This window comes from Myodes glareolus, chromosome 9 (assembly GCF_982192425.1).
Source record: "Myodes glareolus chromosome 9, mMyoGla1.1, whole genome shotgun sequence".
Lineage (NCBI taxonomy): Eukaryota > Metazoa > Chordata > Mammalia > Rodentia > Cricetidae > Myodes > Myodes glareolus.
The window spans coordinates 61,359,931-61,386,089 of NC_142034.1; the positions used below are offsets into that span (position 1 = coordinate 61,359,931).

Genomic DNA, 26,159 nt, shown 5'->3' on the forward strand with positions numbered 1-26,159 from the left:
CTGAACGGGAGAGGGTGACAGGAGAGGCAAGGGGAAGGGGACAGGGTTACAGTGAAGCTCTGCTCCTTGTCATGCAACTGAGCTTACTGAATCTTCCCCAGAAACCTTCACCTGGCTGGTACCCCTTCGGGCTCCCCAGCCATGACACAGTCCCCTGCCAACAGACCCGTGGGAAAGCCAGCAATGCAGAGGGCCTTCTCTCTGGCCCTGGAGCTCTGCCTTGGAACGGCCCTGCTGGACAACCAGTGTGCAGTAAGTCTGGATTATGTTTGCTGTTGAACATAGTTCTTGGAAGTCAAGGCATAGCTCGAGCCATGACCCTTCCCAGGTGCTCTCTTACTGGCCACGTCTTCCCTCGCCACAGAAGGTGAGTTGCCATCCTTTCTTGGCGTTTCTGACAGAGTGATGCATTGATATTTTGCTAATGGTGGACTTGGAGCCTTAATTTGGCCTTTTTAAATGCTGGACTCAAAATTCTATCCTGAGACCACTCAGTTAGTTTGACGAGGTCAGGGCCTAACTCCCCTGTCCCCAGTCTCAGCCTCACTGGTGGTGTTCTGTTGATTCAGCACGCAGTCCTCCACACCAGCCCTGTGACATGGGTCATAATGCTGGGACTTGAACCCCTGACCCTGGACTTAGAATGCACCATTGAGGGCCTTGGGGATGGACGCTCTCAGATGGTTTGGAGGCTGTGACTGCCCTTCCATCACAAACCCTCATCTAGACAGCCTTCACCATGACTTTTGCACTCACAAAACCGTGATGGCAGTGACATTCATTCAGATGGATAAGGACATGGCAGTCGGGAGTGTGACTCCTTTGCTGGGCCTGAGCGCTGTTATTTCCTATGTCCTTTCTCTCTGCCTATCGCTCATAGGTAGTGACTCCCAGGTCTCTGATTTCTCTCCTTCTTCCTGATTTCCTGAAGACACTTGATCCACGCTTAGGTCTTGTGTCTTTCATTATGAGTTCATTCCACCACATTCACAGGTTCCACATCCTCAGACCAAACACCACAAATCAAAATATTTGGTAATGAAAATGGTATCTATGCTAAATGCTGTGTACACACACACACACACACACAGAGAGAGAGAGAGAGAGAGAGAGAGAGAGAGAGAGAGAGAGAGAGAGAGAGAGCTTTTTTGGCATTGTAACTATCCAATAATGAACAACTATTTATATGACATTTGCATTGTGTTTTATATTATGTATTATCTAGAGGTTTAAAGCATACAGGATGTGTAGGAGCTCAATACAAGTGTCATCTGTTTCACACAAGGCACACGTGCATCCCCAGATGGAGTTGGTATCCATGGGAGGAGCTCCTGGCATCGGTCCCCTCTGGATAGACAGGAACAATTGAAATTGGCAACTATCAAAGCCCACCTATCTAGATCCCTCTTCCAGTGCATCCGTTTCCAGGAATTTCTCACTTGAATGTCCTCATAAATCTCATTACATTTTCTCTCGAAGGCTACTAGAACATTCTGCCTCAAGGTTTTTGCCTGAAATACAAGTGAATTGTCTCTTACAGACGTGAGACGTGATACCACATGACCAAAGTCAAGGAGTCAGCATGAGTGTGCTCCCCTACAGCAAGGCCAGAGGAAACTCATTTCTCTGTGGCCTTCTAGAAGCTCCCCTATCCCTTGGTTCATGACTCATTCTTCCACCTTCAAAGTCAACAACCTCCCACCTCCCCAACCCTCTTTCACAGTCAGACTGCCATCGGACTACAGTCAAAAACACTTCTTTTTTATGGAGCCACACGAATATATCAACCCACCATCAATAATAATCTAGAATAATCTCCACATTCTAAGGTCATTAACTTAATCATATCTGAAAAAAATCCTTTTTGCTTCCCAAGATGTTTTAGTCCATATGCTGCTGCTTGAATGAAATACCTGCCACATGTGTTTACAAAGAGAAGACCTTTTTTGGTTCAGTGACCTAAAGGTTCCAGGGCATGGTGCTAGCTAGCATCAGCTCAGCTCTGTGGGGAACTCTCTTGGCTGTATCACATCATGGTAGAAATGCACGTGTGTGTGCGTGCATGCATGCGTGTATATGTGTGAGGAGGAATATTGCTGAACTGGAAGCTAGAGAGCAACTGGAGTCTCTTGATTCTTTCTGTGAGCAATGCCTCAAGTCGGCCCCCAAACTTCCCAACCATGTCCTTTGTCACTTCTACCTCCCACAGTGGTGACCAAACTTCCAACACTTGAGCGTTTAGGGGAAACACAACCTAGCACAAGATAATATAGTCACCAGTTCCAAGGGTTAGAATGTAAACATTTTTGCTTGGGCATTGCTCTGCCTGCCCTGCTTGACACATCCTAAACTTGAAATGTCCATGATCTCCTCTCTATTTTCTCCCTACTTTGTTCTCCCTCTGTACTGTTTGTTATGTCCATGAATTATATTTTTATATGACTGTCAGTCTGGGTTTTTTCTAAATGGCATTATTACTTGCTTTTATAGCCTTCTTTTTTACATCCAGTTAATGAGAAAGTCCTGGCAATTTCCCCTCTGGAAGTCTCTCATCTGGGCCATTGACTATGAAGCTACATCCACCTGAGTTTCCTCATGGGTGTTTGTTCTCAGATATTTTGAAGACACCGTGGTAGTTTTCTAGGGTGCAGAGTATCTTCATTGATTCCCTATCCCCACACCATCACCCTCTTCCAAGTTCTTCTAAACTCTCACCTGAGTTATTGTCTGAAGTGCATATTCGATCATGTCAGGGCCACAGGTGAAAACACACCTGTGGCTTCCAGGCTCAGTTCTGCATCGTGTTGCAGAAAGCTCTCCATAACTGGTCCCCAAAGGAGCTTAGAAGACTATCCAGTACCACACACAGCAGTCCAGTCACAACAGACAGTGGAAAGGACTCAGTGCAGCTGGCTTCATCCTCCTGCACATCTGTCTGTCCTTCTTCACGCTGCTTGAACTATTGTCCACTGTCTGCCTAGGAAACTACTAGTCCTTCCGCTCGCACTCACGTGGCATCCTGCTAATGGAGCTTTTCCTAATTTACCCGTATTTCTATGTTCCCTTTGAACACTGCCTGCAGTTAGAAGCACATGACTGAGAGCCAGTCGTCAATTCAAATTCCTACTTTTTCTTCTTGTAGTTCTGATTGTGACTACCTTTCTGTCTTGGGTTGAGACAGTAGTGTTATTTTTCAACGTGCCAAAGTCTAGAATCACCTGGAAGATGGGCCTCAGAACACGTCTTTTGGGGATTATCTTAATTATATTAATTAAGGTGGGATGATCCACCCACTGTGGGTGGTGCCATTCCCTAGGCAGAGATTCTGAAGTATTGTTGGCTGGGTAGATTGACAGACATATGAACAGATGCACAGATAAGAGAATAAGGAGCAGGTGTAGAAATGAGTGGAGCACAAGCCGAGTGAGGTGCCTGAAATTCCAGACCCCAGGAGGCTGAGCTAGGAGGATCAGGGCTTCAAAGCAGCCCAGGCTATATCCAGAAGACCCTGTCTAAAGTGGAGAGGAGGGAAAGGAAGAAGGGGAGGGGGAAGGGAGAGGAAGGGGAGGCAAGAGGAGAAAATGAGAAATTAAGGCAGATTTCTCACCTTTCACCTGTGCGTCTTTTGCTCCAGATACAAGCCTGTTCTTATATAAATCCAGGCAAGTGATTGTCCCCTGGTGGCCATAGAAGATTCGTATGCAAGCCCCAGTTGTCACATCCCAGTATCTGCAGAAATGGGGGTGGGGTGGAGATTTTCTGAAGGCCCAAAGGGTCCTATTGTGCAGGGTTCATTTAAATAAGTAGGCAGGAGGCTGGAGAGATGGCTCAGTGGTTAAGAGCAGTGACTGCTCTTCCAAAGGACCTGGGTTCAATTCCCAGCACCCACAGGGCAGCTCACAACTGTCTGAAGATCCAGTTGCAGGGGATCTGACAACTTCACACCAATGCACATTAAATAAACCATAAAAAATATTTAATAAATAAATAAATAGCCAGTTAGTAGGCAGCTGGGCCTTGTCACTATCAGCATTGGTAAGATCATCCTCACTGAGAAACCAAATCAGCGACCTGTGTACTTCAGGACCAGTAACCAAGGTAAGCAAGTCTGCTAGGCACAGACCAACCTATAAAGCTCAAAATCATTCCTCTATCTACCCATAACCAACTGAAAGCACTTGGCTGTGATGCCATTCTTAGTTAAATAGAATAAAAGTGCACAAGACTGTTTATGTATTATGTTTTAGACAGAACAAAGAAGGGGGCTAAAGAGAAAACTCAGTAAGAAAGACAAAGGCCTGAGTCTGACCCCTGGAACCCAAATAATGCAGAACCTGACGTGGTGACCTGCACTGTGAGTGCCTAGGGATGTGGCAGATCCTTGAGACTCACTGACCAGTCAGCCTAGCCTGCTAGGTGAGTTCTAGGCCAGTGATATACTTGAGCTCATAAAGGAAATGGTGGCTCCATACTGAGAAAGAAAATATCTTGCATTTGGAAAGTCCCAGGTTCAGTCTCCTACACTGGGCCTAGGGGCAGAGATCAGACAGCATCCTGAGGAGTAGGAGGGAAGACAGAGGCAGAGATAAGATAGAGTGATCTAACAGATGGATGAGTACAGAAATAAAGCCTTCTGGAGACTAGTAATGATCACATGGTGTCAACTGGCCTGTTACAGGCAGCCAATTTCCCTGTCCCTATGTCCAAAAACTAAACTGAAACCAAATCAAATTAAACCAAAGGCAGAGAGAAGCCACAAGAGGAGTGAGATAAAGGCCTTTCCCAACCAAATAGAAAGTCTTACAAACCAAAGCAATTAAAACGTTGTTGAGCAAGGACTGCCAAAAAGGCAACCAAAATAGACTGAGAGCTCAGAAATGGCAAGATAGAGACGCAAGTCTTGGGACACAGCTAGCCATATAGAAGGACATTCTTTTTCATGAATGGTGCTGACACGGTTGGGGACACCAGTGAAGAGCCTCTTAAAACAATAGGAAGTCAGAACAAAAGTGACTTGGGATAGAATGGAGACATGAAAATGAAAGGTAAAAATAAAATAACATAGGGCTTTAACGAAGACACCACAAAGCCAGACATGATGACTGGAATGACTATAATCCTAGAATTCAGGAGGCTAAGGAGGGAAGGTTGTCCTGAGTTCAAGCCTAGCCCGGTTACATAGCTAGACACTTAAGAAAAACATCACCCAAACTCATGCACACAGATACCAGATGGTATGACCAAGACCATCTGTGGGAACACCCTAGGGCTAAACACCAGAACTAACACAAACATTCATCTGTACAAATATTCACCCAGGAAAACACTGCCCCACACACATCAGCTCTGACTGCTGTGCACATCATATGGTGAATCTTAAACCGACTCCAGGGCAAGAACCAAGTGTTTCCAAAGTACAATTCCGTTTATTTTGACTCGAAACATGGGTATAAGTAAATAGTTAATATTTTTGAAAAATCTATAAGCAAGAAGAAACATCTATAAAGAAGTACAAGAGACTAACCAATATAAAACTTTGGGCAACATTTCCCCATCTGTAAACAAAAGGAAAGGAGGAGGAGGAAGTCACTCAGAGGTCAGGGAAGGGCTCTTTCCTGGTCTGAGCATAAGTGTTCATTGCATTCTTTAAAATATAAGAAGCTGAAGGGATGGCTCAGCCATTAACCCAAGTTTGGTTCCTGCACCCACACCGGATAACTCCAGAGCATCCCACACCCTTTTCCAGCCTCCAAAGGCAACTGTGCTCACATCCATATAACCATCCTCAGGCACACATATATACACATAATTTAAAAAAATTTTAAATCTCTAAAACTAAAATAAATGAACATACAGTTTAAACATGATTTGATTCTACATTATATTCCACATTTGAAAAAACTAGTTCCCCTTGAAGGAATTTATTTTTTTAAAAAAATATATAAATTGTATCTTTATTTAAGAATATTTTAAAAAATGAAAAAATACCAGATTTTCAATGCCCCCATCTGATAACTTACAAATATATTTCAAAGTTTAAACAGTAAACAAAATCTTGACTTTTATTTTGCAAAAAAAAAAAAACTACTTTTATAGATATTCTAGAACTACTATAATTCAAGATAACCTATAAATAAATACAAACTGGAAGAAGCGTGCCATGCGTGCCCCTCACAAAAGGCCAGTTTTTACTGGCCCTAGGCAGAACAGTGACCATGACCTTGTGTCTCTCACCTGATACTCAGGTCGTAACTCCCACTGAAAAGGATGCTATCCTCATCAGACAGGAAGAGAGCCCTGATGCTGCCCGCGTGGCCTCGGAACTCAATGGGCATCTCCTTGGCCTGCATGACGTTCAGAAGGTGAATCTTCCGATTGGATGATACGGCCATCAGATTTCCCCCACTGTAGTGGATGATTCTGTTTTGGTCCTTCCTGAGTTTCAGGTTGTAGAGGGGATGGATTATAGGAAAGAGGAGTTAGTGTCCTTCCTGGGCTCCCATAGTACCTGACTTTTGCCTGCATCCGTGGAATAAGGAAATGTAGGGCCTTTCAGAAGGCAAGGCCAAGCGATAATGTGACCTGATCATCTCTGCTTCAGAAGTCAAGGAGGATTAGACCCCAAAGACATGGGTAAGTTTACTTTAAAAATTATATATTCTGCTTATGTACACTATGTCCCCCAAAGGTAGACTAGTCGGAGTGGCGTTCCCAACCCTAATTGACCATGGTAGTCTGTTTCTCATAGAAAACTTGAGAGGAATAAAGTTGGGAAGTCCCATGCACACTGAGTTTCCTTTCTGCCTTTCCCCCTTAACCAGCAGCCAAGGAGCAGTTGTTAGGATCATATTATTAGGCCCATGGGTACCCCTGACAGTAAACAAGGATGCGATGTGGCCCTTGGTCACAGCGACCTTTACAGTCAGCCCACCACTGCCAGGTGAGAGGAATTGATGTCTTAATCAGAAAACTACTACAAAATTGGCTATTCTGAACAGGGTAAGAAAATAAATTGATCCAAGTGGAGCCATTCTTGACTGTGAAGGAGGACACTGTTATTAAGTGCACCGTGGCCACAGAATAAGGAGGCGATGTCACAGCAAACAGGAAGGCAAGATCACTTTGAATTCATCTCCTGATTCCTTCTGTCATGTCTATAGTGAAATACTCCCCCGCCCCCAATCCTGACACACACACATCTAAAGAGCAGCTGTCCCCAAACAATTTGTAAAACTATCCCACACGACTGAAAATAAAAGGCAGGCAACCTCTACAAAACCTTGGGAATAAAGAGAAAGGACCTAGGCCAAAACATAGACTCTTAAAATGCTTTCTTGGGACTTCAGACGCGGTGGCAGGTGCGTGCAGGCCTAGCATGTTTGAGCCCCATGTTTTATCCCCAGCCTTACCTAAATAAATAAGCAAGCAAACCTCCTTGTAGCATATCCAAGTGATGTCACATGGTACCGTTATTATAAATACATTTTCATATTTAAAATACATACCAGAGTGTTTTGTTGTAATGTGTTACAGAAATGTATAACATAATCCCACTTCCTTCAAGTATCTGCTACATGTTCAAAGACAGTATCCTGGAGGTTAGAGGTCAATATTGTATTTACTAGGATTATGCCAAGTTGAAATTAGCTGGAGTCATCCGAGAGGAGGGATCTTCCACTGAAATTGCCTCTGTAACACAGGGCTATAGGAAAGCCGGTAGGGCATTTTCTTAATTAGTGATTGATATGAAAAGGCCCAACTCATTGTGGGTGGGGAACACCTCTAGTCTGGTGGTCCTCAGTTCTATAAGGAAGCAGGCTGAGCAGGCCTTGAGGAGCAAGCCAGTAAGAACACCCCTCCATGGCCTCTGCATCAGCTCCTGCCTCCAGGATCCTGCCTGGTTTGAGTTCCTGCTTTGGCTTCCCTCAATGGACTGTGATTTAGGACGTGTAAAGTAAATAAAACCCTTTCCTCCCCAAGCTGCTTTTGGTCATGTGTTCCTTCACACCAACAGTAACCCTACCTAAGATAAATGTTAGTGGTGGCTGTCTCTTGGTGACACAATTACAGGAGACTTGGATTTCTCTGTGCACTGGCTGGGATGTATAGGACTTTTCTCCGCGTGTGCTCTCAAGTCGGAATAAGACAACAGTGAATTTTCCTAGAACCAAAGATCTCTTGTGTGTAATCTATACAAAAGTTTTTCGTCAGGATACCTAAAACTAATGAAGGTGTCCTGGGCTGCAGGAATGGTGCAGGTTAAACATTTGTTGTTCAAACAGCAAGTTCAAACCTGGAGCCTAAGTGGAGGAACTCTGCCCTCCCAAGTCAGTGAAGGTCCAGAGAGGCCTACAGTGCCAGCTGGAGTACTGCAAAGGTCCTTAAAGATCTAACGCCTCACGCCAGGGCTTACGTGTCAGAGAGAATGCGGATGTTGTAGGTGCCGCAGAAAACGTTCCTCTCCTCCATCTGCACCATCTGCGTTTCCTGGTTCTGGTATGCAGTCCACAAGTTGTAATCATTCTAAAGGAGACATAGTTGGAGTCAACGGGAGAGTCCTGGATGCACTGCCCCCATCCACGGGAGAGTCCTGGATGCACTGCCCCCATCCACGGGAGAGTCCTGGATGCACTGCCCCCATCCACGGGAGAGTCCAGGATGCTCTACCCCCATCCACAGGAGAGTCCAGGATGCACTGCCCCCATCCCCAGTCTCCCATGGACCACAGCTTCAAGGATGTAGCTGCTGGTGGGGTTGGTGGGGAGAGGCCCATAAGCGGGCACTAAAGTTCCCTGTGAGAGAAAACACTAAGATGTGGGTGCTACTTCATGTTTCATCTCGGAATTTTCTACACTTCAGCTCTACGTGCTTTCATGGCTGAATTCCAAGTGTTGCCTGGAGCGCAACTTTTCTGAATATGAGCACACGTGAGCAAGTTCACATGAATATGCTCACGCGGGCATGCTCACACGGGCATGCTCACACAGGCTAGATTGCATGAACATGCTCACGTGGATATGCTCACACAGACAAGCTCACACAGGCATGCTCACATGGGCATGCTCACACAGACTAGATCGCATGGCCATGCTCACACAGGCATGCTCATATGGGCATGGGCATGTCCATCTAATTACAGCTGCCTTTGACCAACCATCTCACAAAATCGGGATGTTGTATTTATAGTCCAGGTACCCAGTAGCACAGAACACAGCAGAACATCAACCACATGGGAAACTGTGCTGCGCTTGGTACAGTTGAGTCCAGTGCACGTCCGCACCTGACCTTGTCCCTGCAGCTGACTCAAAGAGTAGACCACTCGCCCACATGGTACTCTCATCACCATACAGGTGACATAGCTGAGACTCAGAGAGGGAAAGTGAGTTTTACCAAACCTCAACAGCGTGATTCCCTTCGCTTCTCATCTTCCCCTCTTCTTCCCGCTTCCCACCCTCCTTCCCTCCAGGCGTCCACCACACAATTTCTGAGTGGCTCCAGCCTGCCAGGCATGACAACTTCTGGTAGAGCAGACTGAACTGAACATCTACTTCCAACATCTACTTCCGTTCCTCTCCCCAGCCCTCAAGAAGGTGGAAAGCAGACACACTCGACTTGTAGGCGAGAAAGAGGGAGATGGTCGCAAGCGCGAAGACTACAACATCGTGTGTGCATCAACAGGCCCGAGAACATCCCCTGGGAGTCTCCTTCAAGCTCAGCGTTCTCCTCTGTGTCCTGTGCCCTTGCTCAGATGCCTTCATCCCTCTGCTAACTCTTGCGCCGTAGCCACAGAGATGCTCCAGAAGATCCTGCACACCTGCCTTATCTCCAGGGCCCATCAGGCTTGTCAGACATTAGAGAGAAATAACCTTAGCAGAGACACACACGTGTGTGTGTGTGTGCGTGTGTGTGTAACATGTGCCTCTGACACTCAACTGACTAGAAGTCCTTAAGCTTTTCTGACCCTCAGTTTCTTTATTGACAAAATAAAGATGGAGATGAAAACTTGCAGGTAAATAAGATTCACCAAGGTCTTTTCTTAGTTTGCATAGTTTATGAAAATGTCTTCTAACTGGCAGCTATCATTTTTTTTTTTAAAGGTAAGAGGTTCCATTTGCTTGCTTTTGTTTCTGAGCCAGTCCAAGCTGGCCTCAAACTCACTATGGAATCTAGCAATCCTCCTGCCTCAGCTGATATTTCAGACAGGTGCCACCACACCTGGCAGTATAAGAGATTTCACGTAACTCTGATTCTTCCCTTCTCCTGAAAACTCCAACTGTCTGGGAGGTCAGAGTCCGCAGTCCTCGGTGGCATGATTATCTGGAGCTGTGGAGCTACTGGGCCCTTTGGGAGGGCAGCAGGCTCTCGGTTCATCACAGTCTCACTAGCCTTTACAGCCCAAGCCGCCCACTCTCTCCTCTGTGTTCTCTGCCTGGCCCTGCACACACATGAACAAACCATCTCTAAGTTGTACTCCCCAGGTTCCCGATGGGCCCCCAAGTCAAACCACCCTTCCCTGAAGTATCCTTTTAGTACCAAGTGAATAGACTTCAGAATAGATGGAACTTCATTCAGCAGAGCAGAAGGACTAGGAATCTCATGGTCTCGGGGATAACTACAATGCCTTGAGAGTAAATGCACAATGCTCTAGATGTCTTCCCTTCGTTCTATATTATTGCCTAAGAAGTGATGAGGAGAGCTATGGGGAACGGAGTCTCCCTCCCATCAAGAGGCAGAATGGACCTGGCAGTGAGGTAAGGAATCCGGCATTCTAAACAAGCCTTAACCCTCTTTTCCTGCTCTTCCCATTCCAAAGCAGCAGACTCAAGTGCCCTTGAGATGTGTGGATTCCCAGGACAAATGGGAATCCGAGGCGTGGCTGACACTGCTCCACTTAGATGACTTTAATGCCACTGACATAGACCACTGGGGGAACACCCAGAGAATTCCACTCATCCGGCAGACGATGACACCAAGGCTTATGTAGGAGTGACTGGTATGTGGGTAGCAGCACAGAACTTTTGTCCCCTTCAGAGAGTGGTACCTCCCACGAGCCTGTCCTTCAATGGCCGACAGGAACACGACACTTTCGGCTACTTACCCCAGACTTCAGTGAGACCCACCTTTGTTCTCAGTTTCCACTTCTGACTTTTTGATCGCGTGCGCTTCCCGTCATCTGCTATTTTAGGGACTGGGATAGAGACTTTGCTGGCATAATTAGGATCTATTCCCCTTGTGTAGGACCCCTGTATGGTTTAAAAAGAAAGCAAGACGTCACGTGGACATCAGCACTCTATGTATATTATACTATCCACAATAACTAAAATGTAGAACTAAGTAAATATCCATTAAAGAAGAATTTTAAAAAGCATGTGTGTGTGTGTGTGTGTGTGTGTGTGTGTGTGTGTATGCATCTCCACAATGGAATGCAAGAAAAAAGAAATACAAAGGAAATGCTGTCATTTTCAACAGTGTGCACGGAAGTAGAGAACATCATGGTAAATGAAATAAGCCAGACACATGGAGACAAATACATGATCTCACTTGTGTAGCATCTAACAAAGTTGATCTCATAAAAAGTATAAAGAATAGTGATCACCAGAGGACGAGGTGATTCCAGGGGGGTAGGGGACAGAGGTTGTGGTCAAAGGACACATAATTAGAGTTAGATGGGAAGAAGTCCAAGAGATCTATTGCATGGTAAGTTCACAATAGCTAATGAAGATATATTGTATTCTTGAAAATGCAAAACTAGGTGCTCTCTCTCCAGGGAGAAGTGATGCATTCATTAGTGGCATTTAACCATTTCACAATGTAGTTACACTTCAAAACATCATATCCTAGGTGATAAATATTTACAATGTTATCTACATCTCAAGAAAAATACTCTGTGGTACTAGGTGTTGAACTAACCACTCTACTACTGAGCTACATCCCCGGCCTTAAATATATTTTTAAAACACACACACACACACACACACACACACACACACACACACACGAAATAACTCCTCTTCGTTTCTACTCTCCAGGAGAAAGGGGGGAAACTAGTCTTGATGAAATCTGAAGATGGTCAGGCCTGAAGGCCCAGGCCTGCACAGTTAAGACAAAATTGTGTGTGGACAAATCAAGAAAGATGATGAATGCCTGGCAGGAAGCCGACATGAGGGGAAGCAGTTCCTGACAGTGGCCTGCTAACTGCCTGCCTCTCTTTCTTTGTCACTACCTGAACTACAGGGCTTGGGGTTAGGTCTCAGGTAAGAAACAAAGGTAGAGATGCTAGAGATGCTTACTGTTGGAGAAAACTTCCTGTCAACCTGAACCCACTGCATGTGGGCCTTGTAAAGATATGGATAGCTCGAAGCTGATTCAGAAGTTTGTGGCTTTCTAGTTGTAGAAGCCACTGTAACTCTTTGTGCAGAGGGAGAATTGTCTGCCTCTCTACGTTTGGGATCTTGCAGTTTCAGAGATGATGACTCAAGAGATCTACTGTATAATAAGTTCACAGTAGATAACAATGATAGACTATAGTCTTGAAAAGGCAGAGTATTATTGGCATGCTCTCCACTATATGAGGGGATGTATTCATTAGTTAAGGACAGACAACCATTTCACAAGCTAATGTTCCCAGAGCTTTGCACATGCTAGACAAGCTCACCACCACGCCCCAGCCCTCTGAGGGCTCTGTGTTCCTTGGAGATTTCTACTTTAAAAGGACTTTTTGGTCCATTTGTTTATTTTGTGTGTATGTGTCTATGGGGGTGGGCACATGTACCACAGCACATGTGCAATCAAAGGACAACTCGCAGAAATTTGTTCTCTCTTTTCATCACGTGGATTCAGGGGATCGAACTCAGGTCATCAGGCTTGCCGGCAGGTGCCTTCAGCCACTGAACCTTCTTTATCAGCCCACCCTGTAAGGTTTCTGTGTTTGTCCCTGCTGAGTACAGTGACCGTGGAAAGGCGGGAGGTCAGATCACTGGGAAGTGCCGCACGTGTGGGTAGGAAGTCATTTGGGGGTCTATCAGGGAGATGCCAATGTTCACCGTTACTATGGAAGCAAAGCTGGTCCGCAGACATGCCCCTTTCAGACCCAAAGTACCTGCAGGAGAGTAATCTGGTTCTGGATGAAGGAGTGCAAGGACATGTCCACCTTGACCTGCTGGGTCAGAGCGGCCCAGTGCTGGCTCACAAAGATACACTTGTTCAGACTGCTCTTATCCAGCATTCCTGGGAGAAAAAGAAGGAAGGTGGACCCAGAAACCCCCCCAGAGCTGGGCCTAGATGGGAAGTCTCTGAGAAATCCCCCCCCCCCAGCTACCCAGCATACTTAGAATGTACTTGGAGATGTGGAGGGGCAGGTAACGGATAAAATCCCGATATTTGCTGGACCCAGCAGACAGGACTTGAACTTCATCCAGGCTCAGCAGCAGGTTGCATGGATCTTCTGCCAGCCTGGATACACCCGCTTTTCCAGAAATCTGTTTATTCATCTCGGAAATACACTGGAGCGAACTCTTCCCTTTTTCCTCTAGAGCAAAGCCAGAGAAAGGTAGATGGTTGAATTGCATCTATGATAACTCTAGTCCCCAGACAAATCCACTGCAAAGCTTGCCCCCAAATAGGTCTCCATGTCTAGCCATGGGCCACTGACTCTTCTCATCAACCTCTTTTCCCACCGAAACGGAACCTCATGACTCAAACATACAAGTACTTTTCAGCTCCAGATATATAGTGAAGACCGAAATGGCATCTTATCTGGAAATTTTCCTATAAAATGCTCCAATGAAAGAGAGTTCAGTCCAGAGAGTGCTTGCCGCGCAAACATAACAACCTGAGTTTTGATCCCAAGCACCAACTTAAAAACTAGGTGCAGTGGTCCACACCTGTAATCCCAGCACGGGGCGAGGGGGCGGGGGCAGGAAACAGAAAGATCCCTGGGACTCACAGTCTAGCTGTCAGTGAGCTCCCAGTTCCGTGAGAGATCCTGCCTCAATAATTAAAATGGAGGATAATTAAGAATACCTGAAGTCAACCTCTGGCCTCCACGTGCACCACACCACACAGCATCTACACACACACACACACACACACACACACACACACAAAAATGCTAGTAAAAGAGAAATTGAAACAATTTAAAAGTAGGGAAGTAACGAATTAAAATTACCAGGTTAAAGGTGTCTCTCAGTGCTGCAGCACTTACTAGCAAGGATGAGGCCTGCGGTTCAGTGACCAGCATCGCACAATTACTAAAATTGCTAAAACATTGATCATTGTTGGTTAGTATGACTAGGGGTCAGATGGCTAGCTATTATGCTGTTCTATGTACCTTTAAAATGTGAATTTTTCACTTAAAAGGTATTTTGTATTTCTCATGACAAGTTCATGGGCCGTCATCAATCACACAGTGTTTCAGACAAAGATGGACAGCATGTATGACCTAGCCTGGTTATGCAGTAGGCTACACCATCCAGGTTTATGAACGTACATGTCGTGACATTCACACAACGACAGAATCAGCTGGCAGTACAATTCACAAAACATATCCCTAACAGGGTGTGGCTGTAGACCTGTAACCCTGCCTCTTAAGAGGCTCAGATGAGAGGTACAAGTTCAAGCCTGGAGTTATCTACATAGCAGATTCCAGGTCAACTGGACTGATGACCCATGAGTTCATGTGCCTCATTTCAAAGACCAGCTTGGGAAGGTCTTCCAGTCTGGAGACACACTTCACACTACATTATTTTCCCTCAGAAAACTGCATCCAGTGCTTCAAAAACAGTCGTTGTTGAGGTGGACTCCAGAGGGCCACGGTGTACCACACCAGAGCTCAGGGGACAGAGACACTGTGGCCTGGGATAGAGGGAAAAATTGGGGGCCACTCTAAAGAGCTCCTTTCTGAGCTCTGTTTTCAGGAGTGTCTTAGAGAGCCCACAGAAGTGAACGCGTAAGCGTGAGTGGCAATCATGATCAGTTTGTAGTCTTCTACCCTTACCAGCTGTGAGAATTAAATGAGAAAAAAAATCTAAGAGCCTGGCATATGACGCCACGGGCGGGCTAGTTTTCACAGCTGAAGTCCCCAGCTTCTACAGCCTCACCAGCGCCTCCAGCTCCACTGGGATTCCCCGACCTCGTATAACAAAAGCCCTTTACTTCATGTGAAGTCACATACTGGAAAAGTCACCGTAAGTAAAAATAATGTCATGCTGTCACGTGCCTAAGATTGTGATAAGTGATAAGAGGAGTCAAGAAGGACCATGAGTTCAAGGTCAGCCGGGGATGCATAGTAAGACTGACATAAAAAGCCTAAAATCACAACAAAATGTTTTTACTATCCCATAACCATTAAAAAATTAAAAAAAAAGAAATCTTAAGTCAAACTCTGTAGGTGCTGGTGTTCTCCGACACAGGATGCTATCCAATCACAAAAAAAAACAAAAAAAACAAAAAAAAAACCTGTCAGATGAACCATCTAACTCACCTGATGCTAGAGCCTAACTTACCTTCTTTCTCATTTTCAGCCCCCATTTTATTGTGTGAAGGTCTGGACATAGGGAACGACATGGGTTTGGGTCTAGCTGCCCAATGGACATATGAAGTGTCAGATGCAGGGTTGTAGCTTTTCTCGGGGAAAAACATTATATCGTTGGAGTCTTGATTGAGGCCTGGTGAAACAAAAGCCAAGACAAGTTTGCACTGAAGTAGGTGTACAGAGGGAGGCGAAGTAGAGAGACAAGGCCTTGTCTTTGCTCATTTGGTTAAATGCAGTCAGTTTTCGGAATCTCTCAGTCGACTGCTAATTGAAAACTGAAAAGTGAAAGCAAGCAGCCCGTACCTGCAGCAGACATCCACCGAGCTGTTGTCCCTCGTCCCTGACCAGTCCAGCGTAACAACTGCCACAGCATTTGGTCTGGAGTCAGCTTTAAAAATGAGCTAGAGGCAGCTTAATGTTCCTGGGAGGTTTGCACAGGCTCCGTGCAAACACTATTTTAGATTAAAAAGAACTTGAGCATCTATGGATATTGAGGTCCTGGAATCAACATGCACGTGTGTGTGTGTGTGTGTGTGTGTGTGTGTGTGTGTGTGTGTGTACAGACACAGACACACATGGGGGGAAGAAAGGAAGGAGAGACAGAGAGACAGAGAGACAGAGAAGCATCCATGCAGAACAAACCAGAGACTTATTAGTTTTACTCAAGGCCTTTGAGTTTCTGTGTAAAAATCTCGGAAAGCCTCCACCAGGCCTCCGCTGGGAAATCTATGCTGCAGATTTTGTTAGCGTTCTGTATTTAAGGAGAGAGTGGGGGAGCCAGGGGAGGAGCTGCGGGAAGGATGGCTCTCCAAAGCTCTCGCTGATTTCCTTCAACGCCTAACTGCCCTTGTAGCAGATTAGAAATCTTAACTTTTCAGAAATACTTATTTTTTATGTGCACTAGAGTGCAGACGCCCTTGGAGCTCAACAGTGGAGGTTATGAAGCGTCCAGTGTGGGACCTCTGCAAGGCACCTCTCCAGCCCCAGAACTTCTTAACTTTTTAAGAGGGATGATCTCCCAGGCAAAGAAATTTGCCTTAATCTATAACTAGTCTTCTACAATCCAGTGTAAGTAGCTGAGTCTTACAGCATTGGATGGAGTCGTAGAAGGAGAACTAGGGACATATGTGCACATTGCACAGTAGGACCCAGTGCAGCGGAACATGTTGGGGGCAGATGCCGACTTTCTGCTGCCATGCTGAATGATCAAGCCCCAAGGCTCGGATTCCCCAGACTTTTGTTTCTTTATTATAAACTTAGGGAGCAGCACACTCATCTAGCTTAGTTTTAATGCACTTGGATTCACTCATTTTTTTCCCTCAACTGTCTCATCCTTTATATCCTTGACGCCAAAGATCCACAGAGAGGGGTTGGAGAGATGGCTCAACTGCTACTTGCAGGGGATTCAGGTTCAGTTCCTCACACCCACATGGCAGCTCACAATCATTTGTAACTCCAGTTCCAGGGGATCTGATGCCCTCATTTGGTCTCCACAGGCATCAGACATCTGCATGGTACACATACATACCTGTAGGCAAAACAACAGAATAAAGATAAATACAACTTTAAAAAGAAAGGAAGAAGGGAGGGAGGGAGAGAGGGAGGGAAAGAAAAAAGAAGGAAGAGGGGGAGGGAGGGAGGGAGGAAGCAAGGAAGGAAGGAAGGAAAGAAGAAAGGAAGGAAAGAAGGAAGGAAGGAAGGAAGGAGGAAAAGCAGGGAGACAGGAAGGAAACCAGCTGACATGTGTGAGGATCTCATTGCATCCTAGATCGTCTGACTCTGAAATTCCTTTGAAAGTCGTGAATGGTAATGCATGCCTATAATTAATCCAAGCACTTGGGAGACTGAAGAGAAATGCCCTTGAGTTTCTAAAAATAAATAAATAAATAAATGAAATTTATGCCCTGGCAATGCTGAAGCTGTTGAACTTGTCCATATTGGGTTTCATGGTCTAAGTTGATGAGGACAACTGACCAGGTCTCTTCCTCAAAAGGGTACCAGATCTCATTACAGGTGGTTGTGAGCCACCATGTGGTTGCTGGGAATTGAACTCAAGACTTTTGGAAGAGCAGGCAGTGCTCTTAACCACTGAGTCATCTCTCTACAAACCCTGTCTCTAAAGCGGTGGGGGGGGGGGCAGTTCCATTAGCCTACAGATAGGACCACAACTCAATACTCACTTTCAAGAGCTCAAACTCCAAAATTGCTCTGTAAGACCACCCCTCCTGCTCACCTCACCACCCCTGGCTAAACCTCTTCTTCTGTCCCTAATCTCCCTGAACTGCTCTATGCCAGGACCTCTCCCGCTGCTTTACTTTGCTTCCAAGACTTTCCTGTCAATACTCAGGACCAAGAAGGTTCTCAGCAAGGCCCAGCAATGTCTGCATCAGCAAGAAACAGACACCTGGACCCTTCAGGCCCACTAGACACCACTTCAGACCAGCTGCTGGGCCAGGTTCATTTTGTCAAACCCTGTTGGAGACTTGGATGTAGACTACTGCCTATGAGCTAGTGCCCTCAGCAATTTGGACTTTTAGCCACATTTTGGCCTCTAAAACAGCTTATTAAGATTTGGTTTCATGCTTAAGCAAGAAATAAGGTAAGATGAAACATTTTTTTAAGCTGTAAATTGTGTTGTTTGGCTTGACTTCTGCCCATAGCTGCTGAGAAGCAAAGCGTAGTTTCCCCATCACATCCTTCCAAACCCAGTCAAACCCTAATGCAAGAAAGAAATGACACCAGCTTGCAGTGGTCAGAGCCTGGGACCAGCCTTTCCTAGCCCGAGGCAGACAGCAAGCTGTGTTCAGTCCCCGTGGTTGAAAGGTCCTTCTGTCTGTGTTTATCAGCAGATAGTTTTCCAGAATGAAGTCCCTCTCTGCAGTCCCTTCTTTGGTAAACGATCGGGTGTCAAGACAAGGTTCACAGAACCGTCCCCTGCACAGTGGGCGGTCACTGTTCTCCCAAGTCTGCCTGCACCTGTGCTCCACCACAAGCCTGCATTCTGGTCTCTGGGGCCCTCTGCCCTCACCTGAGATATTGTTCCACTCTTTGACGAACAGGACTCTGATCGCATTGGCGGCAGTAAGCAGTAACTTTGAGTCACACATCTGCAGCAGCAGGAGGGTGTAATTGGCCTTAGTCCGATGGGTGCTGTTGCTGAACCAGTACAGGATCTCCTTCATCTTCTGCTCTACTGTTTTATCCAACATCTGGTTCAAGGAGGACTTCACACCCTTCTCCTCCTTCCCCTCCTTCCCGCTGAATTTGATCCGAGACCTGTTATAGATGAAGTCCTTCCCCTGGGTGGTCTGTAGGATATTCTGGAAGTAGTGTAACAAATGCAGGCTATTTAACTGCCCCAGGATGCTAACTAGAAACCTCCTCTGGGATATGTCGCTGACCCTCCGGAACCACTCTTTGGTAGCAAAGATCTTCCACGCTAAGACACAGGTTTCACACTTCTGGCACACAGGAACCCAGTCGAGTCCTCTTTCACAGCGAAAATAGAGGGCCTGCTTAAGTCTTGGTTCCATGTTTTCCATGACTCTCGGATGACCAGTTCATTTTAACCTTGCCCGTTAGCAACAATATCAAACACCCGAGAGACAGGGGAAGTAGAAAAAGAGCCTTTTTGGAGCCTCTTCGTGATAAACATCTGGAGAAAACAGAAGCCACTGCGATGGATGGAAAACTGGTCTGACCCAGAAACTGCCTGTAGAAGTCTGGCTTTTTGTACTGACCTCCTTGGAAACATAGCTTTACCGTAAATCTTCTAAGACTGGCACTGCAAAAGTAGAGGCAGTTGCTATATATCCTGGAAGAGCTGCTCATCTCATTTCTCTATCAGGTATGCTGTTAACCAAATGTGAAATATACACAGCCCCCTTTAAAAATAAAAAACATCTGGAGCTTTCGGTTGTTGTTAAAAATGACTCTTAAACATTCATGAATGTAGACTTAGATGTAATCTTCTTACATTTGTAGCCATTAGACAGACTGTTCCACTGCCCCACAAGTTATTGCCGTGGTAAAAGCACAAATGTTTAACATCAATGTAGGTTATTTAATTACTTCTCAGTGCCGGACAGAAATCCTCAGGAAACCACTGCCTGCTCCAGAAGTTTCAGTTGTCCCAAGGATAGCCTCGGTCATGTGCCCACCCATGGGGGGGGGGTGTGGCTTGGTAGTGAAGACTGTGAGGTCTGGGGTGCGGCTTTGGAGTCTGGTCCCCAGTGCAGCTGCTCCTTGCTCTGTGGCCACCAGTAGGACGCGTGATCATCTTCAGTTTCCTTGCCTGAAAGTGGAGACAAAGTGAGATGCTGCACACCTGAAAGACTGCCCAGCGCTTACATCGCCCTCACTATGCAGTAAGTATCGCCCCATCATCATTGTCATCACTGCAGGAGTCTCTGTGCGCGTGCACGCACGTGTGTGTGTGTGTGTGTGCGTGTGTGTGCGTGTGTGTGTGTGTATGTGTGTGTGTGTTTTTAAAGAAAAACCACATGAAATGTATATCTTACCTGCTATCGGGGATATTGTCCCTTCAGCCCTGACTCATGATACCCCAAAAGTAACAAGTAACATATGGCTCCTCAAGAAGAGTTCTGCTCACCCTGACATCCTGGGAGAAAATGAGGTCCTCCCTGAGCTTCATAAAACATTCACCATGAAGCAGAACCAGATTCTCAGCACTGGTGAGAATGAATGAGGAGTGCACGAGTGTCCGCTGTTCTAGAGCTCAGAGATCTGAAATGTTTCCAAATGACTGATGAAGATGGGGCACAGCGATCATGGGAAAAGGCCTAGCAGCAGTCACTGCGGTGCGCTGAGATAATTCTCCTCCTTCATACAAGACGAGGCTCATGTCTTAGCTATGTGGTCTTCGGCAAGCTACAGCTCCTCTGAGCTGGCCTCAGTGTCTCCACTTAGGAGACCTTCAGGGAGGAAAGCAGATGTGTTAGAGCTGATGCGTGGATTTAGATAAACCCCACGGGCTCAACTGATGCTATTATTTTCATTACTCCTCTGGTGTTATGTAACACCAGATGGCTTTCCAGTGCCCGTCTGAAGGCTAGAACAGTTGGGGAAGGCAGAGGAAATCATCACCTGTAGTTGCCTGCACTGGTGATCACATGTAAGGCCCAGGGTTGGGGACAAATGAGGTTAGTTCTAAAAGCTCACTGTCTTCTGTGTAGAGAGAACTGGGGAACAGGCAGAGGGCATTGAGATCTGAGTCACCACAAAGCAGGCAGCTAGGAAGAGGAGGCACAAAGCACACCACCAAAATACCTAACAGCAGGGACGTAACCCTCACAAGTGCCACAGCTGAAAGTACCTGGTTTGCAAAGGCTTGACTAAATTAGAATTCTAATCTGTGAGACTGACCTGCATCCAGAAGCAGTTAGAGTTACTCACTTTAGACATAAGGATGCATTGTGTAATTCCATCATGATTTCTTGTAGAATGGCCTCTCTTAACCTCTCTGATCTTGGAGATGTTTCCCTTTCCATCTATGTTATGGAGAAGGCAGTATCCGTGTTTCAGGGATGCCAGGATTGGAGTGAGAGAAGAAATGAGAAACAATATTCAAAAATAGCATTTGTGGTGGTTTGAAAGAAAATGGCCCCCAAAGGGAGTGGCACTATTAGGAAGTATGGCCTTGTTGGAGTAGGTGTGGCCTTATTAGAGAAAGTGTGTCACTGCGGAGGTGGGCTTTGAGATCTCCTATGCTCACGGCCTCCCAAGGAAACAGCATTAGCTGGGGGACAAATGTTCTGCACATAAGCCTGTAATGACAGTTTACATTAAAATCATAAGGCAAAAAAATATATATTTGTGCATATATACACATGACTTCCTTTTTCCTTAGATAGTTAGCAACATTACTACTTAAAAGATTAATTTGGGGGAAAAGATTTTTTTATAATTTATTTAGCTTTATTTTATGTGCATTGGTGTGAAGATGTCAGATCCTCTGGAACTAGAGTTACAGACAGTTGTGAGTTACCACATGGGTGCTGGGAATTGAACCCAGGTCCTCCGGAAGAGCAGCCAGTGCTCTTAACCACTTGAGTCATTGCTTCAGCCCAAGGGGGAAAGGATTTTAACATTACACCACCAAGCACTGCTGAACTGATCCTCAGTATTTTATAAATGGTCTAATGTCACTCATCTTTTCTGGTATCTGGTCTTCCTGGAAGACAATGGGATTTCCTGAATACAATTTCCAAGAAAATCAAAGCTAAAGGTAAAAAGTAAGCATGTTCTCACAAACTAAGTGGCTCACGCTCTGCAAGTTATACAGTTGTAGTGATGCTTTGTTTGTGTTTTAGCAAATAGGCTTGCCTGAAGATCAGAGTGCAGAGCTAAGTCACTAGAGGCCAAAGGGTTATGGCTCACACCTTTAATCCCCGCACTAGAGAGGTGGAGACAGGAGTGATATGGCTGGGCAGAGAGAGGAATAAAAGGCCGGAGGAGACAGGAACTCAGATGCAGTCTGAGGGTGCAGTCTGTGCAGTCAGTCTGAGGACACCGTCTGAGGAGGCCATCTGAGGACAGGATTGCCCCTTTGGTCTGAGAATTGGTAGAGGTAAAAGGTCTCTCTAGTGGCTGGCTGCACTGTTTCTCTGATCTCTCATCTTTCCCTGCCTAATATCTGACTCTGAGTTTTCTTTTTATTATTATTAAGAACAATTAGAATTTGTGCTATATGCAATCTGTGCTGTGCATATGGGTTTTGGGTGCATGTGGCACAATGACCGGCCCTGCAAGGGTCACCTGCCCTGACACCCAGATACATGAGTGATACAGATGGAAAGTTGGGCATTAGTACTAAACCAGAAGGGATCTTTCTAAAGGAGGAAACCCACACACCTCCTTTCTCCAGTCTCCAGGCTAATGTAGTGGAGGCTCTGATGCCGTCCACTATAGGACGGCCAACAACCAGGGAGATTAGTAGCCAACACATTACAGAACTCAGCCACCGAAGAAGCCAAGAAAAGATGTTGAATTAGAAGCAGTGAATTCAGATGCAGTCATAAGTATTCTGTTATCATCTTAAAGAATCGATTCCTGTTTCTCTCTTCTCTTATGAACGGATTTCACTTCAGTTTAAATCAGTATCTTGTGATCAAAAGACAAGGCTTGCTTTCTTCTAGGTTAGTCTCAGACCATACACTGTAAAGGCCACACTTTGAATCGGCCTGACTTGCAGGCATTCCTTGCCAAAATATGTTGAAGCAAGTTGAAAAGTACCGTGGCTTGAATGTGGCTCTAGAGACACGTGTTGAAAACTTGATGCCCCATGAAATGAGGTGGGGTGGTGGGGCCTGATGGGACATGTTTGGGTCATGAGGATTCCATTGTCATGGGTACATTAATGCTAACTTTAAAGAGTTCAAGGCTGCAAGGTTGGCCTCCTTGCCCTTCCCTTCCACTCGGAGATGATGCAGATGAGAGGCAAAGCCCCTGACTTCGTATCTACTACCTCCCAGTGGTGTGAATGACACACTGGTTTTCTCTACGGTTTGCTCAGTCTTTCACGTTCTGATATAGCAACACAAACCTGACTGAAACCGAGAGATCAGAACCCTGGTGTCTCATCACGACTGATGTCACCAATCCTGGGAGACTGACTCGGAATTCATAAGATTCCTGGAAAATGGACTTTGCTTTCGAAAGGCTAAGGATCAGTCAGGGCTGGCGATGGTTCAGTAAGTTAAAGCCCTTGCTGAGAGCCCTGGTAACCTGAGTTCTGTTCTGGAGCCAGCATGGTAGGAGGAGAGAACCGATTCCCCGGGTTGTCCTACTTCTGTGTACTTGTAACATACCCCCACCACACACACATACACGTGTGCACATGTGCACACATTGTTTTTAAAAATAAACCAGGCAGTGGCTAAAATTACACCTGACTGCATCAGAGTGAGTTACTTCTGAGGTCTGGTTTGCTCTTTGCTTTGTTTTTCAGATAAGTCACACAATGTGGGGGGCGGGGCGGGGATGGAGGGGACAGAACACAAACAGTCGCACACGCTTCCTCAAGCTTGGGGAACGTCCACAGCTTGTTAGAAATAGAAAAGTAGTCTTTTGCCCACTCTCTCTTCTTTCCTTTCCTTAGTTTTTATTTGTGTGCTATAGTTAATTTTTAGTTTTCGAAGAAAACGGAAAGTGGTATGTCTATCACTTGAGGCGAGGGACAGGAAGCAAGCAAATATGTGAGACTCTTTCATTCTGCTTTGATATATTACATCAAAGGGAATCTTAAACCTGAAAACTACTGGGCAAAAGCTGTTAGAAAAGCAGAAGTTCAAGCCAGGTAAAGAAATAGCTAAATGGCTCTTTTTGTATGAGCTTGGATATTTTGGCCTAATCAAATTCCATTTCAGGACTCTGAATCTTTGAGAAACTGGAGGGAAGGGTGGAGACGAGAGCACTGTTGATTTTTTTTTTCTTAAAAACAATCACGTTTGGTGGTACACAAAATCCCTGGCTTTGTGGTAATACTGAGGTGAAAAAAACATCATAAATTCAAGTCAGAAATGACTTACTAGTTGTCTTCTGACCTCTACATGCGTGCCGTGGTTCTCTCTTTCTCTCTCTCTCTCACACACACACAGTCAATAAATAAATGTATTTTTTTTAAGTACTGGAGATGTTGTTCAGTTGGTAGAGTGCTTTGCACAGAATGCATGAAACCTCGGGTTCCATTCCTAACGCCAAGTAAACCAGGCACAGTGGTACACACCTGTAATCTCGGCATTTATGAGTCCTCTCTCTCAAAAAAATATCCTGGAAACAACAGTCTCACAGATGTTGCATTAATCTAAAGCAGAGTCCTAAAATGATTTATCGGATAGTCTATAGTAATTAAAATGGCAACTACTCGCAATAATAATAATAATACAGAGCAGGCTTATTTCAAAACAATAGGAAAACAGGATTTGTTCTCACAACAAATGAATAAATATGTGGGGTGATAGCCATGTTAGTTGTTCTTATTTGGTTATTATACATTATGTACATGTATTGAAGCACCACACTGAATTCCATAAGCACACACACTCATTGTGTGTCAATTAAAACTAAAATTAAAGACAAAGAAATTTAATCTTAAAAAAGGAAGGGGCAGGCCAAGATGATATGATTTTCCCTTTCAAAGAGTATCCTTTAACAGCTATATCCAAGAAATTCAGACATTGGATTTTGCTCCTGGGAAGGTCCTTCACTGAGCTGAGCATCACACTGGTAACTCATGCTTACACCCCAGCACTTGAAAGTGAGTAAAGAAAACTGTGGGTCTAAGGCCAGCCGAGGATCATCCCAGGTCAGCTGAGGATCATCGCAGGCCAGCTGAGGATCATCCCAGGCCAGCTGAGGATCATCCCGGGTCAGCTGAGGATAGGTAGTGCATCCCAGGTCAGCTGAGACTACATAGCAAGGCCCGATCTCAAGTAAAAAGGAAAGAAGTGTTTCATTGTGTCCAGTGGACAAGAAGAAAACAGTGGACCCTGACGCTGCACCCCCGAGTAACTGGTGTGTAACTCAACCCAGGAGTTAAGCAAATCTGCAACATTCTGGATTAGGCCCCCTCATAATCAGTGTATCTACCAACAAGATTCAAACTTGAGAGAAGACGGTGGAATCTGCCAGAAATCTACTTGTTAGGGAGGGTACTATGCTAGATGACCGATCGTGAAAGTGTCTCCACATGGCAGAGGTGAGGATGGAAGCGAAAGCCCTGAAATGCCACACTGCCCACGTCCTTAGAGACCAAGGTGCAGAGTCTAATTCTAAAGCAAAGCACTCTTGAGACAGGATCACAAGACTGGTTGAACAGGAAGAGATTTTTGCCTTGACACGGGTCATGGGAAAAGACACGGAAATAATATTTCTGGTAAATCCCACCTGGGACTTCAGGTCTATAGAAATCTGCTTTAAGATGGTGTACCTGAAGGCTTGGTGGATGTTTGTCATCTGTCTGAAGGAGAATGGAGGGGTCAACAGAGTGTTGGGGAGACACGGGAACCATGGCAGGAGGTATCACCTTACCACAAACATGGAATGCCTCCTAAGCGAGGTGAGCACTGTCCCCAAACTCCTGAAGAACTAGTCCTTTGCACAAGAAAACTAGACAAGTCCATGAAGTCTGAGTAACTTTAGAGGAGAGGACAAAGACTCCTTCCTAAAGGACCTCACTAAAACATTTATTCTAAACCTTGCTGTTCAAAACCATAACGGGTTGCTGCGTGTGAGAGCTGAGGGCTCGGATGGTAGAAGGCTGGATGGCCAGGCTGAGCCTGGCACATGCAAAAAGATGAGCAAACTCTAAGAACGATGCGAAGACACTGCTTGTTGGCTGTGCAGTTTAGCATGTGGTTTTAGCACTTATCCATAACGTTCATGACTATCTTAGTTATGGGTTTCTGTTGCTGTGAAGAGACGCCATGACCACGGCAACTCTTATAAGAAAATCACTTGTGGGGGCTCGCTTACAGTTCGGAGGTTCAGTCCATTATGATCATGATGGAAAGCATGGCTATGCCTTGCAGGCAACAGGAAGTTAATTGACTGTCACACTGAAGGAAACTTGAGGAAAAGACACCTCAAAGTCCACTCCCACGGTAAC

The 26,159-nt window shown here is 45.5% G+C and overlaps 1 protein-coding gene across 3 annotated transcripts in view; it reads right to left on the reverse strand.

Moving 5' to 3' along the window:
- The window catches only part of Fbxw10b (F-box and WD repeat domain containing 10B), a 32,052-nt gene extending 12,751 nt beyond the window's left edge, over positions 1 to 19,301 (reverse strand). For all 3 annotated transcript variants that reach the window (XM_048448243.3, XM_048448242.3, XM_048448241.3), the window contains exons 1-8: positions 18,561 to 19,301; positions 15,504 to 15,665; positions 13,328 to 13,528; positions 13,100 to 13,227; positions 11,121 to 11,243; positions 8,414 to 8,523; positions 6,235 to 6,435; positions 3,608 to 3,729 (exon numbers count right to left, since the gene is read on the reverse strand). In XM_048448243.3, coding sequence (XP_048304200.3) covers positions 3,608 to 3,729; positions 6,235 to 6,435; positions 8,414 to 8,523; positions 11,121 to 11,243; positions 13,100 to 13,227; positions 13,328 to 13,528; positions 15,504 to 15,665; positions 18,561 to 19,074 — 1,561 coding nt within the window. In that variant the 5' untranslated portion in view covers positions 19,075 to 19,301. The remainder of the gene's footprint in view (positions 1 to 3,607; positions 3,730 to 6,234; positions 6,436 to 8,413; positions 8,524 to 11,120; positions 11,244 to 13,099; positions 13,228 to 13,327; positions 13,529 to 15,503; positions 15,666 to 18,560) is intronic.
- Between the last annotated feature and the right edge of the window lie 6,858 nt (positions 19,302 to 26,159).